Source organism: Syngnathus scovelli, chromosome 4 (genome assembly GCF_024217435.2).
Source record: "Syngnathus scovelli strain Florida chromosome 4, RoL_Ssco_1.2, whole genome shotgun sequence".
NCBI lineage: Eukaryota > Metazoa > Chordata > Actinopteri > Syngnathiformes > Syngnathidae > Syngnathus > Syngnathus scovelli.
In genome coordinates this window covers 10,757,328-10,783,391 of record NC_090850.1, presented here as the reverse complement: position 1 = coordinate 10,783,391, position 26,064 = coordinate 10,757,328, and the positions used below count along the sequence as shown (strand labels likewise).

At 38.6% G+C, this 26,064-nt stretch overlaps 2 protein-coding genes across 5 annotated transcripts in view; one reads left to right on the top strand and one right to left on the bottom strand.

The window, feature by feature from the left end:
* Window positions 1–1,190: 1,190 nt before the first annotated feature.
* Window positions 1,191–14,520, bottom strand: cfap70 (cilia and flagella associated protein 70). Of its 4 annotated transcripts, none has more exons than XM_049717335.2 (27): window positions 14,447–14,520; window positions 11,870–11,966; window positions 11,530–11,716; window positions 10,543–10,638; window positions 10,243–10,328; window positions 9,749–9,940; window positions 9,386–9,568; window positions 8,893–8,987; window positions 8,451–8,538; window positions 8,151–8,288; window positions 7,544–7,738; window positions 7,200–7,274; window positions 7,037–7,128; window positions 6,842–6,902; window positions 5,872–6,054; window positions 5,607–5,738; window positions 5,159–5,287; window positions 4,865–4,998; window positions 4,678–4,793; window positions 4,415–4,606; window positions 3,753–3,859; window positions 3,427–3,564; window positions 3,124–3,285; window positions 2,926–3,015; window positions 1,897–1,998; window positions 1,657–1,797; window positions 1,191–1,544 (listed from the first exon to the last, which is right to left on the bottom strand). In XM_049717335.2, exons 2-27 carry the CDS (start codon window positions 11,942–11,944, stop codon window positions 1,401–1,403), a joined length of 3,333 nt encoding a protein of 1,110 aa, XP_049573292.1. In that variant the 5' UTR covers window positions 11,945–11,966; window positions 14,447–14,520; the 3' UTR covers window positions 1,191–1,400. The 4 variants fall into 4 exon arrangements, with proteins under 4 accessions (XP_049573292.1, XP_049573290.1, XP_049573289.1 ...); XM_049717333.2 differs by lacking the exon at window positions 14,447–14,520 and adding an exon at window positions 12,977–13,246; XM_049717332.2 differs by lacking the exon at window positions 14,447–14,520 and adding an exon at window positions 12,996–13,244.
* Window positions 14,012–26,064, top strand: part of ddb1 (damage-specific DNA binding protein 1) — a 27,579-nt gene continuing 15,526 nt past the window's right edge. Inside the window, exons 1-15 of the mRNA XM_049717331.1 lie at window positions 14,012–14,179; window positions 14,825–14,973; window positions 15,229–15,345; window positions 15,966–16,187; window positions 16,520–16,634; window positions 16,949–17,046; window positions 18,146–18,304; window positions 19,576–19,659; window positions 19,804–19,920; window positions 20,866–20,968; window positions 22,650–22,725; window positions 22,801–22,909; window positions 23,765–23,943; window positions 24,409–24,572; window positions 25,486–25,593. Coding sequence (XP_049573288.1) covers window positions 14,119–14,179; window positions 14,825–14,973; window positions 15,229–15,345; window positions 15,966–16,187; window positions 16,520–16,634; window positions 16,949–17,046; window positions 18,146–18,304; window positions 19,576–19,659; window positions 19,804–19,920; window positions 20,866–20,968; window positions 22,650–22,725; window positions 22,801–22,909; window positions 23,765–23,943; window positions 24,409–24,572; window positions 25,486–25,593 — 1,861 coding nt within the window. The 5' untranslated portion in view covers window positions 14,012–14,118. The remainder of the gene's footprint in view (window positions 14,180–14,824; window positions 14,974–15,228; window positions 15,346–15,965; window positions 16,188–16,519; window positions 16,635–16,948; window positions 17,047–18,145; window positions 18,305–19,575; window positions 19,660–19,803; window positions 19,921–20,865; window positions 20,969–22,649; window positions 22,726–22,800; window positions 22,910–23,764; window positions 23,944–24,408; window positions 24,573–25,485; window positions 25,594–26,064) is intronic.

Below are 26,064 nucleotides of genomic sequence, written 5' to 3'. Positions count from 1 at the left end.
TGAGTGCACGTGCCTGTTCAGTACGGATCATGGTTATGTGGTCACGAGAGTTGTCCGATGCTGCCTGCCAACTGGACACGAGTGTGTGCGCCGGTGTGTGTGACAGACCTCACCTACAGACTAGAACATCATCAGCTGACGAAAACACGGGCACATATACAACTTCTTAGACGTGACAGTTGTGATAATGATAATGAGACGTGGATTGCGTAGGTGCTGTTCTGTTGAGCATGTTTTACAGAAACTTGATGATTTGACCATCAAATATGCTTCGCAAGTAATGGATACGCTGATGTACTGTTTCTTTGTTTTTCTTTTTGTTTTTATTGATAGCATTCTGGTCGCCTTAAGGCAAAGGGACCGTGTAAGAATTTTCCTGCTAATAACATCTGGCCAGCAGGTTTTTCGCTTACACAATAAGTTTGATCTGGGGTATTAAGGTAATGCCTCATCTTCACTGGAAAGTGTTGCTATCATTGTTTGTTGTTTTTATTTTTCCTATTCTTCTTTCTTCATTATACATATATATGTGTTTTTTTCTTACTTGTCTTTGTTGTTTGGGGTGACATAATCATATGATAAAACAGGAGGGAGATGTTAGGGTTTTCCAGGTTATCTTGATCCTATGATTATGTTGGAATGTAACCTGCAATACTTAAACTCGCCTGTCCTGTCTTAACAAAAGTAGTAGAACAAAGTGACTAGCTGCAGAGGAAGCAATCAAAGTTGTTTAGTTCACACAACATCGTGAAGGACCCCCTGCTGTGCTTTGATCAGCCAGGGGCTTCGGCCATTTGTCTACTCTGACCCCCACTCTCACCCCCACTCTGTTCCTCCTAATAAATATGCCCTTGCAGGAAGGAGAGTTCAGACTTCATTCGATAATCGCTGTTCAGACAGCGACGAATGGACTCTCCACCTGCAGGTGTCTAAAAGAACTTGCCTTGTCTCTTGTGGTTCTTGCAAAATAAGTTGGAGTGAGCAAATCTCTAACAATGCACTCCAATATAATCGAACAAGTCCTGAAACAATATTCTAGCATTATGTATAGATAATTTATATAATTGAAAATATGTATGCCAGCTCTCAACTAATCATGCTTGAAATGCACTCTAAAAAGTTGTGTTATTGTATTGTACTGCATTATTAAATTTTCTTAACACATTCATACAGACACACATCAAGGAGTGTTGTGTTCAAAATGTATTTTCTTTATGTGAGTTCCATGAGAAGAGTGTGGCCAGTAAATGGGTCCATTTCATGATATTTTCTAAACAATACAGAGAATGTTATTCAATTACAGTTAACTTTTACCAAAAACCATTGCAGCATATTCCATTAAAAAAATGGTACGTGTTTTAAGGAAAACAGTTGACTCTCGTAGAATTTTCAATTTCATATTATAAATAAGGGGTTTGCTTTGTGTTTGCTCCCAAGCCTGAAACCACAGAGTGTGGTTCAAAGCATGATGCCAGAGGACGAGTTTGGGCCTGATCCTGCAGTTCTTTCACCTCCTTGTGCAGCAATGCGTTCTTCAGGTTGAACTGTACACCGGGAAAATATAAAGCTCACCAAGAAAATAGTCAAGTTTGGGTTGTAAAAAAAAAAAAGCACAAACACATCTTTCAAGAAGACTAACAGACATGTCTAACTCACCCTGATAGCGTATTTGTAGAACAATGTTGCTTCGTCTTGCCTGTCAAACTGAAAAGACAAGATCACAAGAGTATTGTAGCTGTGAAAAGGGAATTTTCCCCAATTCGTGGGATTAATGGAAGTGCACGAGGACTCTCTAACCTGGAGGCAAAGAGATCTTTTAACTTGAGAGATCTTTTAACTTGAACCAAACAATTTTATAAGGAAAACAAAGGCAGTCGTAGCATCCTTTTCACTCACCCTGAGGCAAATCAGTGCCAAGTAGGCCCACACCTCAGCGTTCTGGTTGTTCAAATGGTTGGCCTCAGTCAAAGCTTCTTCAGCTATCTCAAATTCGTCCAACTATACACTCAGACATATGAGAACATACTTAACTTAGTCTTTTTTTTTTTTCACTTCCAAGGAAATAAAATAATTTCAGTACAGCTTCGCCATAAAAATCTGATCTAAAAGAAGTTATAAATATATACTGTATACCAAAGAATATATTTTTCCACATTTGTCAGGCATCATGAGCACAAAAGCTATATTATGATGTGTTATCCAATAAAATAAACGTATTGCTGATCATTTAACCTCTTACTCAGGGTGACTTCATTTTTATCCATCCATCCATTTTCAATATTTGCATTTATTCTGGCTCGGGTCACAGACACTTAAAGGGGCAATGTTTAAAGTTTAGTGCGATCTAGAGGTGAACTAATAGAATGCAACGATCTACAAATAAAAGTTTGAAGCACGCGTATATCAGTACCACAGAGACTACCGCCACTAATTTCTTCAACAGAGGTGCGGGCAAAATGTCTGCACCAACGATTTCTAGTATTTCCTCAAGTGGTGAAATAAGTGCATTTATATTTGTCACACATGCTGTAGTCATTGATCTAGCAAATTTGTCATCAGGTGATTGTCTCCTTCGGATAGCTATATCAAAAAGATGGCGGCGAGACATGTCAACAGTGAGTAACAACTAGAGCTATGATTATATAAAAATATGTAAGTTGATGTACCATATATTTTGCACATTACTGAAATTGTTTTTTATATGAATGAAAACGGAAAAATCAAAATATTCTATACACTGTCCCTCTTAATGTTTCGATTTTTTATTACTAGCTCTTAAGAAACAAATTTGTCTTCGTCCTAACTCTTAACCAACCCATTTCGAAAATATTTCCCACTATAGTGCTTTCGACTGACTTGCGACTGTTACTGTCCTTCTACTGCATATTAATTTGCGTTTCAATTTAATGTTTCCACTGTCTTTACCCTGTAACAGGAGATACCCAGGCCCAACCAGGTGAGACAGGAGGGAGAGTTTTCACAAGCTTGTAGGTATGTGATTTTAGCTTGCTCAAACTAAAGAAAACAACAAAAAAAGGCACTCGTTATAATATTTGACAACAAATCGACTCATTCAGTAATGGGCATTGTAATGCATAACAGTGTATGTATGATATGCCTAACCTTCTCCTCCCGTAGATAAATAGATCCCAGTCGGAGAAGCACAAGGTGAGTGTCTGATGGCTGTTCTGGGAAGTCCAGGCTCCGTTCGTAACTCCCCTGGGCGTCAGCATATAAGCCACACAAGTAGTGGCAGTGACCGTCCAGAGCCCACATATCTGCAACCTGTTCACAGTGTGAAAAATATTTTCATTAACACGGTGCCAAAAGCATGTGTCAAAATGTGATCTCCACATAAAACCAAGGCAGATTCTTATTCCAAAATATTTGTTGGAATGAATATTTTGCCACCAGTAAATTCCCTACCGGCTCAACACGAAGTAGCGCCTCCCTGAGAGTTGCAATGGCATTGTAATACTCAGTTCTGAGAAACTGCACACAGGCCAGATGAAATCTGTGATCACCCTTTGAAGACAATTCCTTGGAAAGAGCGCGCTCTGCCATCTGACAATAGAAAGAAGATTCCAAACTAACATTAGATATTAATAATGGATCTATGGCTTTCCTCTTGTTTTGAAACATTACATTTTGCCCACAGGGTTACAAGATTAGAACAAAAGTGAATTTTTCATTTTGTTTTCATTTATATTTGATCAGTGTATGTCTTAACAAGCTGCTCTGTGCTAGTTTACCTCCAGGGCATGGTTGTGTAATAGAAATTCAAGGGTCCCGGTGTAAATGGATTTGGAGATGACTTTTTCTTTAGGCTCACTCTGTGCAGAATCAACATTCTCAGTGTCTGGGAGAAAGACCATAAATTAGTTATAATTGTGGCTCACAACCACTTTCAAATCCCCTCAAAATGAGCAAGAAAATATTCATATAAAGTAGCCCTGTTGTATATTAGCGTCCTTTGAGCTATACCTATCATGATTGCTGTCTTCTTTTTATCCACCACCACTATGTCAGGCTGGTTGGCTATCTATCACCAGATCGTCAGTCTGAATCGGGAAATCCCACAGGATTCTGTCCTGGTTGGTCTCAACCACTTTGAGGTGTCTGCCATCTTGATTCTGGGACCTCTATTTAGTGCAGGTATTCCACTACACTATTCTTACTACCTTGGTTATGTCGCACGTCGTCTCTAGGGACAATCATTGTGATATTTTCTATTGCCTTCCTATTTTGGCCGCTTCTAAAGAAACTTATAAAATGCAGTAAGCATTGCAAACCAAATCCCATGTACAAAACTGCACCAAAATTTCTTTGCAAAGACAACAATATCAGAAAATGATTCAAATAGAATCCCATCCCCATTTCATCTGAATTATTACAAAAAAGGCTGGATTCCTACTTGGAGAGTGGCTTCTAGGTAGAGTGCTTTTATCTTCCTCCTGGCCCTTCTGTTTCTCACTTTCTTCATCCACATCTAAGTCTTCCACCTTTGGTGTCTGATTGTTTGCTTCTTTTGCTTTCAGGAGGCTTTTGGCCTCCAGGAAAGCCCTCTCAGCTAAAATGGATTTGTTCTGGCTGTCCTGGACCAAACCTGGAAAGCAAAAACAGCTTCTTCTTCTTCTTACATCTTTCTGCATACATCTCCTCAGTTTTATGGCTTACCCAGCAGAGTCCAGGCCACTAAACTAGGAGGCTCTATGCTAGCTGCTCGTTCCATAAAAGTTTCAGCCTGCTCAAAATCATTAAAAATGGCTGCCAGGACACCACACATCATCAGACTAAAAAGTAAAAAGATGATTATAAGCAGTACTGTAGCTTGTCCAGTCAAAAATGACAGACTGGTTCTGACCTGGGCTGGTGGGACTGCTGGACTGCAACAGCGTCATGGAAACACATTTTAGCCTTCATGTAATCTCCCGTCTGCATGTAGAGGTTTCCCCACTCAAACTTGTAAGAGGGATCACGAGGATGCCTGACAACCAGCTGCAGGAAATCCGACAAGATTTTCAATTTTTAGGCTGCTTCAGTCAATGACACTATTGTTTATGCAAAAGGGCAAAATAAAAGGGCTTCTAAAGTGACAACTTGAGTGAGGCGATTTGAATGAGAGTTTAGTTTGATTACAAGTGTACTGTCGTTGTACCTCTTGGTAGTAGCGAACAGCCAGTTGATAATCCCCAATGAGCTGAGCCTCTCGGGCAAAATGACGAAGATGAGAGGTACTCAAATGGATCTCATCAGGAGAGTCATCCTCATTTCCTTTTGAATAAATCTGGTGGGGAATAGATCAAAATAGTCATAAAATCATCTGGATGTCAGCAAGTGTGTGCCAAGGTATTTTTAACAAGATATATTTTACAAAAATAAAACCTAAAACTAAAACTTGAGAAAAAATAATAACAACTAAGAAATAATAATAAAAAAAAATAATAAATACTAACTTAAAAAAAACTCACTTAAAAAGAAATTCAAAAAACTCAAAATAAAATTAATTCATAAGCGATTCACTTAATGGATGGATAGGTGTAATGAAAAATCCCAAACGATTATATTGTGTGTGCATGTGGTTGGGAGAGTGTTTTTGCATGTACTTTGTTGAGAGCAACGTGCATCTCATCCACCAGGTCCACATAGAGCTTGCTGACAAATTCGTGTAGATCTTGTTGCTCAGTAAATGTGTCTGTCTGCTGTATCTTGTCACGCACAAACCTTACCACAGCGGGCTACACACAAAAAGCACACACACGCATACACAAAATCAGTTTCTATAAAAAAAAAGATGTGCAAACTGCAGCAGACATGGCCAACACATCTATGTTTTGAAAGTAAAACTGTGACACATGCAGTTATCCAGACCTTGATTTGCTCTTTGAAGGCAAAATATCTCCCCGACACATTAAGAGCTCCCATGAGCTGGGCCATCATTTGCTCTCGATTGCAGTCATTCGGCAACTTGACTCTTGTTCCAAACAACTCCTCATACTGCTCCAAAATATGCTTTACCACATTACCCACCTGCTTGTGAAAGTTAAGTACTGCCTGTATGAAAGAAAAGAGATGACATTTTAGTACACGGTTGGGACATTATCAAGAGTGCTGTAATATCCATTGCATTCATTTAGTTGTTTTTTCATGCCAATTAAATTGGTTCTTTAAAATGTATTGTAAAATGTATTAGTATTCTTCTTCTTCATAAAAATAGTAGATTGCTTGAGTGCAAAATATAAAAGTATTAGTAAAATCCATTTATTTTTAATTAAATAATTGGTTATGATTAAATGCATAATAAATAAGATACATTTGAAATCGAAATAGATTCACATTTAAACTAAATTAAACAAAACTATTTCATTTTTTTATTTTTTTATCACAGCTACAAATGACATGTCAATTTTAAATAATCAAATGTATTATGTGGCCTTTTACAGAATGTTGCCCTTACTGAACTTAGGTTGGTAAAAATGTGAATGACATTACAGGTCTCTCTGATTTATGTACGTATAGTTCAACAGCTCATCCAGTGTTCCAGCGAGCGAAAACTTGACATGCTGTATGTGAGCCTGGCTTTTTTCTTGTAAGGTATAAATACAGTATGTTGAATATGCATTGTCATCTGCAGCTGCATGTTTGCCTATGTTTTAAGCTTGTACATGTGGGTTGTTTGAGTCATCTACAAAACATCAGATAGGCTACCGCACTTAATCGGTATGGAGCAATTGTACATTCAGTGTGAATTCCATTTAAAAGGTGTTCCCCAATACTTTTAGCCCATGCTGTCTATGCAGATATTGTACATAAGCCCCCGTACATACTGTCAATATTTTACCCTTTCAGCTCTGTTAGGTCCTCCAGAAGATGGAGGTCTTGGAGGGATCAGTGCTTTCACCCTACAGCAGAATAAAACAAATCTAATTACATCTCCTAATAAGACGTATCGAACCAGAAAATATTTAGCATACATCACATCCTGTCAAAAATTTTTATAAACTCATCATTTGTAACCTGGTGTAAATTACAGTACCTTCTTGCCAACTCCTCTGAGGATGTTTTGGGTATTAGTGAATTTGTTAGCGTAATTTCAATTATAACATACGTCCTGAAATCCAGATATGCCTGTCATGAATAAAGAAGAGATTGCTGTATCATTTTAAGAGACACCGTTCCGAAAAGATGTGCAAGCTTACTTTCCTGTCTGGAGGGATGGGATCAAGTCCATTCGAATCAGTCACGACACTTGTTCCAAGTTGACTGCTAGAACCCTGAAATAATATCAACCAAAAAAAAAACATTGGTGGTAAACCACACAAAAAGTACCCATTGTTTCTAATTGCGATTGATATATGTTAAACAACGGCAAGAAACAAATGTCTCATGAATATAAAAAGCTAATACATTTTCAAATCATCAGGCCTTATGTTTTCACAAATATACTCTATCAAATTGTGTACCTGTTTCCATGCAGAAACAAACAGGAAAGATAGTATCACTTCCCACTATGTAAATAAATTGAGCTTGTAAACGTACTCACCTTAACCTTGGCGTCCTTGGACTTCCCCATATTAGCCTTTGCTGGAGCTGAAGTTGGAGCTGGTGCTGGAGTTGCGGCTGGAGCTGAAGGTGGAGCTGGGGTTGGAACAGGAGCTGGAGTTGGAGCTGCAGGAGAACGTTCTTTCCCGCCTCCAGGCTTTAACTGCTCTTTCAACAAACTGACATTTCGCCTGCTCTACAGAATACAAAGAAGATATTATAATACACCATCAAAGTATGAGGTTTAATAAGTATACTGCATACTTTGTGATTCTGATATTAGAGAATATCCTGATGTAATATTTACACAGGAAGGGGCAAGGATCATAACATTCATGTCGAGAAATGAGTTAACAGATCATAACTCTATTAAGTCTGTTTGAATGCTCCACTGAAAGAGATTAACTTAATTCTTTATTTGGAACTTTATTAACTTGACTGACTAAAAACTAAAATAACTGAGCATCAGAACCAGATATTGAATGAACAATTATGTCAATAAAAGTGTGCCCTATTGGAAATATTAATCAAGACATCTTGAATCCTGAATATAGGAACAGTCATTTAAAATGGGAAATCAAGCAACAACAAAAAATTTTTTTCAGTACCTTGCTAAGTAATAAAGCGCTTGAGTAAGGTTGAATAGTGTATGCTCCTCGGATATGGGTAACTCCTGGGTAAAGTAAGCGGCCCATATCAATAAAGGCCACACCATGGCAGGGGATATGTGGGTCGTCCTCTGTTTGCTACAAAAAAAAAAAAAAAACATTTCATTATTCACAATCAAAGAAGAGCCACACCGTTGGTAATGCTGGTACACATTTTCAGCTGTGTGCTGCATTAGCTGGGTATCCCAACGCATAAAATTTCCATTCCAGTTTCCATCCTAGCAGAGTGATTCTTGCTACCTTGGAAGCTCCTGACTTTTCATGGGCAATCGTAGACTTCATGATCTCAAGCGGAAAGAATCTGCTCTCTGTGATCTTCTGACGTAACCTGAAATCCCAGTCAACATTGGAAGACATCATCTGACATCTTCAAGCCAGCACATCATGTCATATCATTTTAATAGCATAAGCAGACAAAATTATGGGACCATCACATCAAATTTGGATGAGCCCTTAAGATAAAAGGACTAGCACTCTTCCTTGCATGGAGGATTATATCATCTTAAATGTCTTCTTTGTGGTGTAAAATAAGTGTAGTGAATTTCTCTTCAGTGTGGAATAAAGTAAACAATTTCAAGAGTTTCATGGGGGACATTTTTGTTGAGAAATGAAAACAATAGCTAGTCTATGCAATAGCTTGCATCCATCAGATGGGAAAATAAAGAGTGTGAGTGAAGCTGACCTGGTAACTCCTTCCGCATCCAAAAAACAGGGCATTTCTATGTCCCAGCTCACTCTGTTCAGCAAGGTCTCGGCTTCATTACGGAACTCAAGATCCTGTAGTGGACATTCAACCTTCAGCCTTGTGACTGATCTTAATTCATTATCTTCTCTTCTACAGTATGTGTTCCATCCATCCTGCCCAAAGATCGCTGGGATAAGCGACCCTTGTAAGGATAAAGCGGTTCGGATAATGAATGGATTTTTTTTAGAATGTCCTAGTCAGCCGCACCCGTCCATATGTCACTGTAAGTTACATACCTAGTTCAAAGGTCATCTCCCCCCCCATAGCCAAAAATGCTTTGTGGATTTATTCATCTGCATGCTGAGTGACCTGAAGTCTCACAAGATTTGTTGCAGTTTTGTGAAATGTCGAACATGATACTGAATGCATAACTAGTGACTAGTACAATTTATTATGCATCTACTATTGGTTGAATTTACAGGTACAGTACCTCTGGACCAGTAAGCTCGCCATCTTCTTGATCAATGGGTTGAGAGTAGAAAAAAGCTCCTGGCAAAAATTGGTTCCCTGGAGCCAGGAGGGCATGATACGGCCTCTTCCTCAGTCGGCCGTTGTCTTCTCTGTGCCCCCCCGTCTTTGGCTGTCCTTCACTAAACAACAATAGCTGGTCTTTCTGGCAGTCAGAAGAGCAGGGGAACAATAAGGCAGTCACTTTTGGAAGTACGTAATATGAAAAATTGATGTTGGATTTTCATGACAATAATAACCCTATGATACAAAACAACAATTGACATTGTTACATGTGCCAAGTCAAAAAGTCACATACAGTAAAAAGCAAAGCGTTAACACTCACCTCTGCAGTACATGGGACCTCCATTATAGCAGTGCATATATATGGAGGTGCTGTTGGCCCAAAACCCTGATTAAATGTGTCAGGGAGCGAATAGGCTGTCTCCAAAGACACCTTCATCAGGTTGGAAGTTGCAAGTTGTTCTTCAGTCAGCAATGGAGCTGACGCACTGACACACACATCCAAAATTGGGTGCTGCATGGGTTAAATGTTCTGGATTATTATTGTAAAACAATGTTAGAATGTAAAAACAAAAAGGTGATTTCCTTAAAACCTTAATTGAGATCACTTTATATTTAATCCCTATTTAAAATAAAAGGTGATAGTCTGATGGAGATTAATTGAAATAAACAAAATAATGGATGGGTGGGTCGGGCGAATGGATGGATGAAATGCAGTCTACGTTACTCGTACGTTCCATTATGTAACTGCACGAGAGTGTTAAAATGAAAATAGTTCAGCATGATTCATTGCAGTTCTTAGCAAAGCTAACTGACCTTGGTAACGGGTGGTGTGACATTTCCCTTTTCTGCTGCAGCGTTTGGTGCATTCAGTGAGACTGTGGATGAAAAGCTGCATTCACCTGTCGTCAGAAAGTTTTAGAAAATGTACACAGTGTTGGATTAAAGGCATAAATAGAATCTTAACTGACAACCTTTGTACTAGATCATCCTTTAAACAGCTCAGGAGGTTGGTTTTACAATGTCTGAATTAAATTAATCTTCTTTGGTTGGTTGTTATCAAGTTCATAAATTAATCAAGAAATTTAATAGGTAAATTAAAAAGTATACATTTACCTTGCAGCAAAGGCAGCAGGTCAATCACTGCCTGGGCCAGGACTATTGACTTTGCCTCCACTTTTTTCTTCTCGGGAACAAGCTCTATCAACGTCACTGATGAAGCAAAATCATTCGCATTAATGTGATACAAACTATTTTGTTTACAATCCAACCAACAGTGTTCTTGTAAAGGCACCCTTAATGGCAAAAGGTATAATAGTATGTGTTCCATCCATTCCAAAAGAAAGAATTCATTTAATTTATTTTTTGCTGTAGATTTGATGAAGAGATGAACATATCAGCTTTTATTTGACGATACTTAACACCTTCGAAGAAAGCAGGTATTGTTTGAACCCACCCACCCCGTATAACGAAGATAACTTTAAATAAATAAATGGACAAGCAGATTTGTGGAGTAGTGAAGGTAATTTAATGGCTTGCGCTTGCATGTCTTTTCCTAGGATAGGGTCATTGATATTTCTCGGTGCAAGATAATGAGACACAAAACACGCTGCCAACAGAACTGAGGGGTACATCATGGGTAAGAAATGAAAGGTTTTGGACTTGACAAATTAATTTCGGAATTTAAAACATTTCGAGCAAAGCAGTTTTTTGGTTTTACCTAATAACGAGCAGGATAAAGGGAGCAATTTCTTAAAAGAACTGAAAGTGAAAAACCGGGAAAAGCATCACAGAGGAAAGGTTTTATTATGTCAGTGGACTAATGGCTAGTCTATTTATGTCTTTTACCTAGAAAATTTTGTCTCCCATTTCCAAATAATGTTATCTTCTAAGTTGTTTTTGAACTCCAGATGTAAATGCTTGAAAAAAAAAAAAAAAGATCTCTTCTGTCATTTCATGATGTTAAATCCATGTTTTCAATCTGCAGTAAATTGACTTCACTACTAAAAAAATGTTTTCAGTTCGACACAACAGAAATAACAAATGTCTCAAGTACTGGTTCAGTTAAAAAAAAAAAAAACAACAACACTGAATTTACAGTACCTACGACTGGTTTATGAGGTATGTCGCTGAGAGCCAGGACTTCGTTGCCGCAGGGAAAGGTTTGGGTGAAGTCATACTCAATGTACTGGGCTGCAGGATCAACTGTTCGCTTTTCGGACTCTCCCAACAGGGTACCATTGACCTCCATCCGAAGATAACTTTGGATATTTCCTCCCTTCTTTCCATGCTTACACAAAAAAGTACACTTTGAATTAGGGGTGGAAGTGCCAAATCATTATAGTCTGTTCATAAAACACATATCAACAAAAATCTAAAATGATAATAATAATATAATTGGAATGGCCTCTCAGCTAAGTTTTTAAATGAAGCAGGAACTCACCATGTTAGTCGCACGAGTGACAGTTATTTTAATGTCCAAAATATTTCCTGGCTTTTCACCAGAAAGCTCCATCATTTAAGGTGAACTGTGAAATAACCTGAGAATGAAAGTGATAGAAATGAGTGTCAACTGTACCTTTCAGTGGTCATTGTAAACTATTGTATATTGTGTACATATAATGAAATAGATCAAAATAACGGACATTCATTTAAATGTAATTTCACCTTTTTGCTGTCCAAGACATGCTTATGCTAGAGATAAGACATGGACAAATTAAGTGAGAGATGAACTTGGCAGTTTTAATTGTTTGTTCTTCTTAAACAATACCACAATGCACATGCTGATAATGCCTGTGATGGGGGCAAGCAGTTCAGAAAATGGATGGATGTCTAATAATTCTGAACTGCTTTTTTCCTAAAGTTCAATTTTAAGTCCACCCATTCATCTACATCAGGGGTTTTCAACTGGTTTTGTCCAAGGGACCACCATTATAGCCAAGAGACAACTCAGGAACCAATGGTTTGGCGGAATATTATTTTATTTTGCATTGAAGGGGGATAGGCCTATACAGGCTCTTTATTTGCATCTGTATGTCTATTTTAGGAATCTCAGCTACATTTGACATAATTTTGATGGGTAAGTGATTCACAAAACTAGCTGGAAAGCAAATCAAGTCTAAATAATAAATACATTTAATCTTTTAAAATATTACAATTATTTTCAATTTCCAATCTCGCGGACCACCTGCGACTACTAGAGGGTTTGACAATAATTGATTGACATCTACAGTCTAATTCCCTTTTTACCAGTAACCACTAGAGACAGTATTTTCGGATGTGCGTTTTGTATACTTGCGTGAAGCTGACCCCCGACCCCACGCAAAATTTAAAGGTGTCTTGTATACGTTCCCTGAACCGTTGCCCATAGCAACCCATGTTTTCAGTACAGTTCAAAGTGACAGCTTGTTTCGCGATCAAAGTAAGTTGCTGCTTACTGATGTTGACATAAAGAACTTGCACGAGTCATTTATTATAAAAACTCTCTTACATCTTGTCCACAGTTTTCCCCGCTTGGCATTAAACAATAGCCAAGATTATCATTACTCACCACATTTCACATTTCATACCGTCAAATAGAACTTCCTTGTTCACTACCGAGTTCCCCGATTTTTTTTTTTTTTTTATAGTCCCGTTTGTCTCTTTTCTCCAAGGGCTGCGCGCTAGACCTTCTCTTCCACCTTGTTCCCTCTGCACAAATTTGTACACTATCTCCTGCTGACGCCCCTCCCAAGATTAACTGACGTCACAAAGATATAAACTGAAAGTGGGAAATTATTATCCAGGCAGCTTTCCGCCATGTGACTTTTATTTTTATCTTTTATATTAATGTTATTTGCCCACGAAAGCCAAGCACGTGAACCAACAAATCCCATTTAAAAAAAAAAAAAACAACAACTATATATGTGCACGAGTGGCAGAGGTGGCATTAAAGTACTCGCACTTTTTATATAATGTGAAAAAATAACCACGAAAACAATAACCGGTAAAATAAATAGTGATCGATTTCCTCTCTTAAAAATAAAAAGTACGTATTCTGAACTGTCAGCCGGTCTGTGACGTCACGTGCAGATCCCCTATACTCATTTTGATCACTTAATTGGCACAAAAACTCTACATTTTTTTTGTCATCAATAGATGTATACAAAAATATTTCCCTACCCTTACCTTCACGTGAAATTTTGACTTTTAGTGAGCATGGGGAGTTATTAAAGAGGAAGTCAACTCAAAATTGTTCTTTGTTTCTTATGTGCGTTTGTCTCAAATTCAGCCTTTGATTAGATAGCCAAATGTTTTCAGCAATAATAATAATAATAATAATAATAATAATAATAATAATAATAATAAATTATACTTATATTGCACTTTACATTTTGAGAAAATCTCAAAGTGCTACAAAAACGCTTTTTAAAAAAAAAAAAAAAAGAAATGTCTTAAGACTGTACAACGAAAACAAATGAACTGGCCGTGTCGTTTGAATACTTTTGGAGGAGAGTTTAACAGGGGTTCCCCATATCCTCCATGTAGCCTCCGTGACAAAGAAGGCGCTCTAGGCTGCAGTTGCTGCTCGCGATGCTTCGTGGACACAAGGCTTTAGTAACAAACTACTTCCGGAAGTTGTAGTTCAATGATTTTGTCACTTTCGTGAGCGATATAACACTATTTTGGTGTTTATCTGCTACTCTTGTCAAGATGTCATACAACTACGTGGTTACGGCTCAAAAACCCACGGCGGTCAACGCCTGCATCACAGGTAAATGCCCCGTGTTGTTGTATGTCGCAGCACTAAGCTTGCAAGTTGCACGCTATCTGAACTCCCGCGCTGCACGGGCCTGTAGCCGATCGTTCTGGTTTGGCTAAGATCTTTTCACCTGCCAACTTTGTCTTGGCTATACGTTTCACAGTCAATTTGCAATGCATTTGCCTTGTTGGTTAGCTCACATGTGATCGAGGAAAGCTGATGATTGATGTGCTTAGATTTCACGCCAATATTGCCTACTTGTTAGAGTATAATACTCACCAGACTTTGTTCATCAAGGTATTTCCTGTATGACTTCATCATCGTTGATAACATGAAGAGTTACTAGTTGCAGTAAGACTAGCAGTAATTTTGTGGGGCCCATTTTTGAAACATTGTTTATTAACGGCCCGAAAGGAAAAGTTAAATGTTTCTCCCAATTTTGCCAATCAGTTGTTTCATATTTAGCTTTGTTTTAACTCTGGTTGGTGGTATTATAAATTAAATAAAACTTAATTGCTGCTACACTTTCATTTTTTAAATGACACATAGTAATCCTGAGATGCAAAACCATCCATTGTCAAAATCTTTTCAATTTGTCTGTTAATACGAACATAAACAATATCGTGAACAGCATATTTTGGCTTGATGATTTTGCAGGACACTTCACCTCTGCAGAAGACCTCAATTTGCTAATAGCAAAAAACACAAGGTTGGAGATCTATGTTGTCACAGCTGAAGGACTCAGACCTGTCAAGGAAGTGGGCATGTATGGAAAGATTGCAGTCATGGAGCTCTTTAGACCCAAGGTGCAGGTTTATTTCAGCTCTTTTTTACTGTATACATTAATGTGCGGCATTGATTTAGCAGTCAAATATTCATTCACAGTGGACACCTCTTTTGTGTTAAGATGCCATATTTAGATATCAGGTGCTTATTTTTAACACAGCAAAGGAATGGCAGAAATCAAAATGCCAAGAAAAACATGTTGTTCAATGTTGAAACCGTTTTATCAGCAAAGTTCCAGTTTAGTTTCTGGTTCATCACCTTCCTATCCTCTGTAGGGTGAGAACAAGGATCTGCTATTTATTCTCACATCAAAGTACAACGCCTGCATCCTTGAATACAAACAGAACGGCGAAAGCATTGACATCATCACTCGTGCCCATGGGAATGTCCAGGTGGGTCATTAAATTGAGAAAAAAAAGTTCCGTTTAATTTCAATTCTAAACCGTTTTGGTGATATTCAGCTGCATTGTAGGCTTCACACAATCAGGATTTTGGAGCCGATTGCCGATCAGTGAGTTAAAAAAAGGCAAATCACTGATCCGATCAGCAGACATCTATCCAATCTTTTCAAAAAACTTGTTTATGTTTTGTACAATTTTGACCCTGCAACCGATCACCAACTTTGCAGAAAATGCAAATATCTGCCGGTCCAATCCAGCCAATCAGATCTGTGTGCAGTCTACTGCAAGGGTCACCATCTCCAGTCCTTGAGTACCCCTATCCAATTTGTTTTAGGTACGTTTCTCTTTTAACAACACACCTAATTCAGATGATCTGCTCATCAGCAAGCTCTGCAGAAGCATGATAATGATCCTAATCATTTAAATTGTTAGAGCAGGGAGACATCTAAAACATTGTGGATTGGAGCCCTCAAGGACTGCATTTTGTGACATATGGCCTACTGCATAGTGGTACTTGTTGTCTCGCGTTGTAAAACAAAATATAAAATTGCGTTTTTCATGTTTTTATACTGCTCACATAAACGCCTGCAAATTTACTGTTTTGATTCCAGGATCGCATTGGTCGGCCCTCAGAGACCGGTATTATTGGAATTGTTGACCCGGAATGTCGTATGATTGGCCTGCGGCTATATGATGGCTTGTTTAAGGTGATCCCTTTGGATCGCGACAATCGTGAACTTAAGGCCTTTAACATCAGACTGGAGGAGCTGCAAGTTATTGATGTTCATTTCCTGTATGGCTGCCAGGCCCCAACTGTGTGCCTCATTTATCAGGTATGTTTTGCTGAGGGCCATTGGTATACAGTACTGTACTGTACAGTAGTTTTGATTTAAACTGGCGGAAACAAAATTACAACCCATCAATGTTTTGCAGTGTATATTTTTGGCATATTTTGCAGCCATTTTCACTTAACTATTTTGGTTCAAAGGTTACAGACTCTGCATCAAATAGGAAACTGATCAAACGACAGTGTTTATCGATCAAACGTTTTTTTTCTATTGTGGTGCTGCTAAGGTCTTAATCAAAGTTAAAGCATAAAATTTGATTGATGCTCATCTAGTCTAAAGATGTGTCTTGACGTCGGCCTTCTGTTGGCCTATGATAGGACCCCCAGGGGCGGCATGTCAAGACCTATGAGGTTTCTCTGAGGGAAAAGGAATTCAACAAGGGCCCCTGGAAACAGGAGAATGTTGAGGCTGAAGCATCTATGGTCATACCAGGTACGTTTTTTTGTATTTTCTTGCGTACTGGATGAGCCGAGATCTTGTAACATGATGCTGCCAATGAATTCAAATAATCATTAAAAATCAATGTGTGCACGCCCCTGCTGAGGCTGTTATAGCACAAAACAATGTATGGGTCGGTCAACAGCACTATGTGCAGTGTTAAAGGGTCTTTAATAGTTTTATTCAAATCGTGTGCTGTTGGCCTCTCACTTAGTTATCTTATTTGACACTTTTACAAATCAATCTTTTAAAAATGGTTCCCAGAGTGTCTTGTCTCTCTGTTTAACTTTGCTGTGCTTGCATTTTAGTTCCCGAGCCTTTTGGTGGTGCTATAATCATAGGACAGGAGTCAATTTCTTACCACAATGGAGACAAATATTTGGCCATTGCACCACCCACTATCAAGGTAATTGTGTAAGCAGTAAAACAAGCTGCTATGATTGTGTTTTTTTTTGGTGCAGATTGGGAAACGCCAGAATTAATATGGTATCTGATAGATGGTCAGCCTGTCAGCAAACAAATACTTTTACACTTTTTGAATGTAGTCCTTTCTTGGAGCTCATTTATTTAAGATCCACACAAGAAATGATTTACATTTTTGTTATCGCATTAGTTTATTTTAAATGTATAAAAGCTTAAAACAACTCAAATGTTGTCAGAGGACATCTTTGGCGGCAGACCGATTTCATCAAACCTCTAGTAAATCTTAAAAAGTTGAGTAAAAAAATAGATACAGGAAAAAGAATATTGGTGCTCTATTAAGTAAGACGAGCCTTCAGTGGTCGCATAAATAACGAACCTGGAAAAAGGAATAAATAAATATTTAATGAGAAATAACCAATAAAAATCAGACGTAGCCCTTGAATTGTAGTTCGACAGAAATTATAGAAAGCAAAGCCCTGACAAATGGTTGTCGCTTTAACGAGCTGTAATCCATCGAAGGGGATAAAGAATTATTAGTTAGAACTCAACATGCAGGTAAATAACATTTGCTTAGCGTTAAACTAATAAACAACATTTTGTGCTGAATGACATTATGTTGTCATATTTTCTTGAGTCTTGTTTGCCCTCACCATAGCAGAGACAGGCAATTGTGTTTAAAAAAAAGACATTTTACAACCCTTTCTTCATATGGCCAGAACCACACATTATTTTTAGTTCTTCTCTACAGTATTACCTATAAAACTTCAGTTCATAAGGTTGAATTTTATTGCAGTTTAGAAAATATGTTGTAGAGAGCTACTAGAAAAGTTGCTGTGCAAGTCTGATCACGGAAGATGTACTCTACAGTATTACGGGTTTATTCATAAATCAACCAAAGGTTTGGTTTGACTCCTTGTTTTTCTCTGGATTTAGTTCTTGCCTTTACCAATGCACCAAGGTCCCCATTATTTCAGAACTTTATTCAATGATACATTGACCTTTCTATTATTATGTTTCTTTTATATGCCTGATCCACCTTGCCTGTCGTTATATTGACCTTGCATCTTTGTACTTGACTGCAGCAAAGCACTATTGTCTGTCACAACCGAGTGGACCCAAATGGATCACGCTACCTGCTGGGAGACATGGAAGGGCGTCTTTTCATGTTGCTCCTGGAGAAAGAGGAGCTAATGGATGGAACGGTTGCCCTCAAAGACTTGCATGTGGAGTTGTTAGGAGAGGTGCTCTATATTATATTTATATTTATGTCCATGTTGTTTTTACGGGATACATTCCCAATCTCGCACATTTTATTTTATTTTATTAAAACACACTTTTTAATATATTCCTAAGAAAACATTCTAATGCTTTACTGTCAAGAAATTGTACACCACAGTATAATATCACTTTGAGCAAACAAAAATAAAGTCTCTCGCTCGTGTAGTTTGCATAATGGGTTAAGCGTGTTTGCTTCAAGCTGTTTGTCACCTCCAGTTAAAGTTCTAAACCATCCAATAATTGCTACTTAAACACACCAAGCAGCAACATATTCATAGTGGGGAAAACTGGCATTTCGCTGGGGACCCTCTCTTTCTTTTGCTGTTCTATTACGGTGAATCCCTTCTAGTAGACCTTCATAGTCTTTCTTTTATGTCGTCTCTGGCTGTCTTCACTATGCTAGCAGAGCTGCTTCCTTGGAATTTTTCCTGTCCCTTTTAGGTTGCATGGCCACTATTTCTCTGGCTTGTTGGTTTTTCTCCAGCTTTCCCATCCTCTCAGGGCTACTATAGCGTTTTTAGTGTTTTATAGCCTTGACAGGACCTAATGGATCTTTCCACACTTATACAGAGGATGCAGCAAATCATTCTCTTTGCTTCTTGCCGGGTGTCACTTATCAATTTTAGAGTGATTTAAACAATGGCTACACGTCAATACCAAGTCTTAAAGCCAAATCGCGCGTGAAAGGCAGACAGGTCTGCAACACCTTTCTCTTACGATCTGCCAAAGAGTCTAGTAAAGGCTGTTTTGCAAGTCCTCTGAGTGGTGCTCATGCCAGAAACCATCAAGGGGAGTGCTACAGCTGAGCAAGAGACAGATTGCTTTTTAAATTGTTGGCTTTATTGTTGGGACCATTCTGCTCAGCCAACGGGTAGCAGTATCTCTGCGTTGTCATGTAAGAAAAATATGACTCTCGATTGCACATTAATTACACACAGTGCATAGCTTGTTTTTGCACTTTAACAGCTCCATTTCAAGTGCGTTCTTTTTGACAGCACTTTACCATTCGATGCCCCGCAACTTTCCAAACAAAGTTTATATTCCTTATTTTCTCGATCCCCTAACTGATAGTAAATGCATCAGCTATATTTCTGACTGTTCTGATGTTCTGTTCAAACATGAGCAATTTATAGTCTTTCAAGTAATACTGGTACATCCCATACAAAGAGTATGTAGAAAAGAAGATAAAACATGATTAAAGACATTAACATGTTGTGTTTCTCTCCAATGACAGACGTCCATTGCTGAGTGTTTGACCTACTTGGATAATGGTGTGGTCTTTGTGGGATCCAGACTGGGTGACTCCCAACTGGTAAAGGTACGCAATTGGTTAGCCACACTAATGAACAAATGGTACTGTCACAACTGTAAATTGTTTCCCAGTCCTCCTGTGTAAGTGTTTTTTTTCCCATTTAATTATTCATTTAATTATTCTTACAAATGCTCTTATTTTCATCAACAGCTCAATGTGAACAGCAATGACCAGGGCTCATATGTGGCTGTCATGGAGACATTCACTAATCTGGGGCCTATTGTGGATATGTGTGTGGTCGACCTGGAGAGGCAAGGACAAGGCCAGGTGAAGTCTCGTTCCTATATTATACTGACATTTATTGTTCATCATTCATATTTTAATCATGTGCAGCCATGAGCATTTTGATGATGCAATAGTAATAATAATGGTGTGACTAGATTTTTTATTTATTCAATAGCAAAAAATAACTGATGTGCGCTAATGACTCAAAGACAAATTTCCAGCAGCTCTATTTCACACACATTTGGCTGCCGTCTCACAGCGAATGTAGCCTTAGCAGGGAGCCAGCATAGTCAAACTAGCTGCCACAGCTTTTACAGCTTTTGACATCTGATTATAGATTAGGGTTGGGCGATATGCCAGTCAATATAAAAAATATGACAATATCAGTCGTGTGAATCTTCCATGCTCATTTTGCACATCCTATCCTGAGGTGTTTAACAGATGTAAATAACACAGAATAGACGCTGTGTTTCTGAATTTCATCTCATTCCTCTGTTGATGTGAAGCCCATATGTCCTCAGGATACAGCAAAAACAAAGGAATTGACCTTGCAGTTCTAATACTTTTGGAGGTTATGGTAATTTATGACTACACATTCCATTAAATTCTCATTGCATCTCACTTATAGCTGAAAGCACCCTGCTGTACCTTGGCTTTGACGTTAAAGAACAATAATGGAATGTTTCTTGACAGTACAAATAAAATGCCGCAACGTTATATGTGTCGTGGTTGCTAGAGTGAAATCACATATTTCCACTGGGGGGGAAATTGCAGGGTTTGTTTTTGCATCTACTATCTTGTCTGTCTGATGTTCAATGTTCTGATGCAGTCAATCAGAATGGAAAGAGAAATGGAGTTCTTTACATCAGGCTCTTGGATCAAAACACAATTGCAATTTATGTAGAAAGAGTTTCCCTGTTACTTGTAGCATCTCACTGCCATATCAAAACTCATGTTTATTTTTGTGTTTTCATTTGCGGCCTTCAGCTAGTTACATGTTCAGGTGCATTCAAGGAAGGCTCTCTTCGGATTATCCGCAACGGCATTGGGATTCATGAGCATGCCAGCATTGACTTGCCGGGTATCAAAGGTTTGTGTGTTTCATCACCTCAATTTCAAGCCTTGAGTTTAATGAGGCCCTAATCTTGCCCTGACTTGACAGCAGAGCCTTTTGAACCTGCCCAGCTGTTTGGGTCTCCTTGCCAAAACACCAGCTGGGGCCTATCTGAGCGCTCTCAATGTTAACAGTTGGCTCTTGTCATCTATCTTGGCTTTGTATCATAAATGCCAGAAAAATTGCAAGCTTTACCACAGCTTTAAAGTGCACCCGAGGAGGTCGCACGTTGAGGTCTTGCTGGGGAAAAGAAGCAATAATGTAAAGTCACCCGTTCTAACATGGCGTCGTCCATTAACGGTAGAGCGGGGATTATTTTGTCAAGGACATGACCAGACACACAAATAAGGACACCAGATATTGACCAAACTTCAAATTATGACTCCCTTTCCCTAGTAAGACCTCAATGTGGGAGCTACGGAGTTACACTTAAATAATTAATTTCCTGGCGAGTGCCAGATGAAGGTAGTGCCATTTAGCGTCTCTTCCAAAAGCCGCTATCACCCTGCACTGATGGACATTACCAAGTCTTTATCCACTTGTAGGACTACTTGATAGTCCTCATGGTAGGGCATTGGGCATATGCCGTATTTTCCGGACTATAAGGCGCATCGGACTATAAGGCGCACCTTCAATGAATGGCCCATTTTAAAACTTTGTCCTTATATAAGGCGCACCGAACGATAAAGCGCACCATTAATGCATCATGTCAAGATTTTTAATCCAAATCAAATCATTCTCCATTTTATCTTTTTTATTTCAACTTCAGACGTAACAAATTACTTTATAATAATAATAAAAAAAAAAAAGATCCATAGTCTTTTTGATTCATGATTCATAGTCTTCAGCAGGCCACTTATGATTGAGTTCATGACACAATGCTTTGGGCCAGTTTAAATTTAGGAATTTGGTCCATATATAAGGCGCACTGTCGGCTTTTGAGAAAATTGTAGGGTTTTGGGTGCGCCTTATAGTCCGGAAAATACGGTAAATAACTATTGCAAATTGCAATATAAAATCAAAGTGAAGAATTTCTAAATGCGTTATATCGTCATTCCAATACCTTTAGAGGAGACTGTATAAGCTTTCATTGAACCGGCTATGTCGGAAGTGTTCACATTGTTGGTGGAGATCGGAAAGCTGCCAACCTCTTCTGTTCACTGATGGCTCTTCCCATTTGATGTATAGGGTTCTTTCAGAGCTCTATAATGTAATCAGTTTTCCCTGACAAGAGCAGTTGACCTTCTTTCGTGCTTTTGCTGTTGTCTTTTCTAGTACAGCACAGTATAGTAATTGCTGCCAAGTGTCAATTCAACAGTCATGTGTTAATGATATGTTAGTCTCAGGAAATTAAGTTCTTTGTGTGGTCATTGCTGTAATTTAAATGAGCCACATAGACCAGTTAAGGTCTGCTGGCACTTTCAGATGTTTATTGATCCATTTTGCCCAAAAGGTCTTTGTTGCTGCCTCAAGATGAGACAGTTATTCACTTAAACTAATCAATGACACTCTGAGAGGGATTTGCGATGTTTGTCTTAAAATGTGAACCTTGGAGACAAAAAAAAACCACAAAAGACTTGGGACACTTGCTGGATTTTGTACTTCTCTAATTAGAAAATTGATTGAGCAAGTAATTTTGTTTTTAATTGCGTTCCAGGTTTGTGGCCACTCCGCTCGGAGGCAGGGAGAGAGACAGACGACATGTTGGTGCTGTCCTTCGTAGGTCAAACACGGTGAGCCGTTGCAACAGAGCATGTCAGATGCACATGGTATCAGAAATGAATTTCTGACGTAATTGTGTGTTTTAGCGTGCTGATGCTGAGTGGTGAGGAGGTTGAAGAGACAGAACTTCCAGGCTTTGTAGACAATCAGCAGACATTCTACTGCGGCAATGTAGCTCACCAGCAGCTCATTCAGGTTAGCATCCACACAGGCTCACATATGTGCCCACTTTGGCTACAATTGGCACTTGTTTCATATTGAATTCTTCTTTTCTATACTTTTCTGACGAAATGTGTTGTTCTCTACATTTAAAGATAAAGAAGTTGATTTATTCAAGAGTACAGCTACCAAATTTTATTATTATTATTATTATTATATCTCTTGCATTAACAGAATTACCAGGATTTTTTTCCATGTATTGTCCATGTTGTCATTTGCCTGAAATGTCTTCAGCCAGTCTGGCAATGCGTTTTACAGTACTAAATCAAACATCAACCTCATAGAAATATAGCGCAGCTCAATAAATGTGAATATCATAGATTTGTATTTTTGTTAGTTATAAACTATAATCAATGAACTGAATGAAATGTCCGGGTTTTTTGGCAACCAAAAAAATGAAAACCAATATTCTGAAGTACTACTCAGTTTTCTGGGCTGACCAGATAAAATTCAGCAGATAACCGAATGCACACAGCACTTTAGAGTAAGTCTTGACTTTGATTTCCGACAAGACTTTGGTACCTGTCCTTTCTTGTAGAAAATGAAATATGTGAGCGTTTTAATAAAAGTTGGAAGAAGGGATACCAAATCCCATTTTATCTTTGTTATTTTGCGCAACAATTGTGAGATTGTAGAAAAAGCAATTAGGATTTTTTTTTTTTCAGGCGGCAGCAGCAGCAATTCTGGCATACAACCAAATGTAATCAGTGAACTTTTCTTTGAAGTGACTTCATCTTGTTCCACCCTAACCCATCACTGTAACCCTTCTGTCACTTGCCAGAGGTGCTGTGCAGAATAATATTCTAACTACCAAACCTTGTGTACTTTCAGATCACGTCCGGCTCCGTTCGCTTGGTGCTTCAGAATAGCAAGGCATTAGTGAGCGAATGGAAGGAGCCACAGGGCAGGAACATCAGTGTGGCTGCTTGCAACCACACTCAGGTTGTACTTGCTGTAGGCCGTGCCCTTTACTATCTTCAGATCCTGGCTGGAGAGCTCAAACAGATTAGGTAGGACAATTTGACACTCGGGCACATAATTAGAAATTACATTGTATACCAATCAATGTCACCTAGTCGATGTTTGCAAGAGTGGCGGCAGGTTGTCGAGAGATAATTGAGAATAATTAAAAGGTTGAGTGACATTACAGCAGCATTTATACATTTCAGATTTCGTTGACATTGTGTAACCATTTTATACTTGACAATACATCCAAATCTTGTTAAAATATTGAATTAAAAGATGATTATTTTGTATGTTAACTATTCATGAAACTGGAGTCCGAGTTGGGGGCTTTATATGGGTGCTCTTGGGAGTACTTCATCAGTTTTATTTGCCAGTCTTAAATATCTCACATATATCTCGCAACTTGGACTTTTCACATGAAGATGACTCCCCTATCTAAAGTTTGCTGTGTTGTGTCCACATTGACACCATTCATAGTATGGGTGTCAACCTCTTTGTGTTTTCTTCAGCAACACCGATATGGAACACGAGGTGGCTTGCCTTGACATCACGCCACTTGGTGAAGGGGGCAGTGAATCGCCACTCTGCGCCGTGGGACTGTGGACTGACATATCAGCCCGTGTGTTGAAACTGCCCTGCTTCACTGCCCTTCACAAGGAAATGCTGGGTGGAGGTGAGGGCAAATGGCAAAAAAACACAAATGCTGTTTCTGGCTTCTCAGAGTACTGTAAACTTCTAGGGTGCCAAGTGAAGTTCATTTCCATAGCCCAGTCAAAGTAATATAATGCCTTAAAGGACTTTGCAAATCCACTAAAGTGAAATATCCTTACAGCTCAGGCACTCTCGAAGGCAAGACAAAAACGTCCCTAATACCTTCACATAAGTAAAACTCGAGAGGCGAGGGAAATTGCTTTGTGACAAACAGCACACTGAATATAGGCCAAGAGCAGTTTGGCACCTCATTTGGCATTTTATGTGACGGACCTTCTTTGGACATAAAAATTCAAGTCCAAGTCAAAGAATAATATGCTGCAATCCACATTTATGAACCACTGGAGGGTGCAGCGATTTTTTTCCAGAGATGCCCAAAGGCTATATCAGTATTTCTACATTTAGTGCATCATTTAAGGATTTGAGAGATAATTATCGTCATGTCATAAAGAAGACTGCTTATTTGGTTGAACTGTGGAGACCAAATTCCCTTATTGTGAAGAGAACTATTCTTTCCAGGTAATGTTTCATCCGCGATAAATCTCTCATAAATACACAGCAGTGTAAAATATTATCAATGAGTGTGGGTTGATAACAGTGCAATTAAAATCATTCTTTCAAACATATGAAAGATTATTCTTATGTTTTCTAATTACTATGTGTAGGCTTCCCAGAAGCAAGGTAATGTTTTATTTCCCCAGTGTTACCATGTTCATTTTGTTGGTTAAACATTTAGTTTCTTTAGGCGTATATTTGCTTCCTGGTCGATAACTGTCATACATTTTCATGACTAGCCATTTTTGCCATCATTTTACTCTTGTATGAACACATTATGTCTTCTAACAAAAATGTCATTTTGCTGTGACCATTTTTAGAGATCATCCCTCGCTCTATCCTAATGACCACTTTTGAAGGCAGCTACTACCTGCTGTGTGCCCTTGGGGATGGCGCGCTCTTCTACTTTGGTCTGGATCTGCAGACGGGTATGTCCTTTTCATGATGTCAGTCCATAAGCAGCAGACGAAATGAGTTGTTTAACACCAAGTTATGCGACTCCATGTTTTCAGAATGATAAATCCACTACCTGTCATGTTAGGGGTCTTGCAACTGGATAATGACCCAGAACACTGTTAGAATAGACTAGGATGCCTAAGGGCAAACCATTGGACTTTTCCAAAGTGGCGCTGATCTAAATCTTATTGAACATCTGTGGAAGGAGCTGAAACAACCGAGGAAAAAGCACCCTTCAAACCTTCAGACTACTGAGACAAATGATGATTGGACTAAAATACCTGCTTAACTAGAGGCGCAAGAGTCTCATTGAACGTTACAAAAATCGTTTAATTGCAGTGTTTGCCTCAAGCCATTGTGCAACAAAATATCCAGGGTACCATCACTCTTTTCCACTCGTTTGTTTGTTTGTTTGTTTGTTTGTTTGTTTGTTTGTTTGTTTG

Bases quoted from the DNA above. Each gene is read 5' to 3' on its own strand.
- cfap70 (XM_049717335.2), bottom strand. From the start codon at position 11,944: ATGATGGAGCTTTCTGGTGAAAAGCCAGGAAATATTTTGGACATTAAA. The intron at 7,275-7,543 runs GTGAGTACGTTT...ATATTATTTCAG, and splicing joins CCAAGGACGCCAAGGTTAAG to GGTTCTAGCAGTCAACTTGG. The intron at 3,565-3,752 runs GTAAACTAGCAC...TTCTATTGTCAG, and splicing joins TACACAACCATGCCCTGGAG to ATGGCAGAGCGCGCTCTTTC.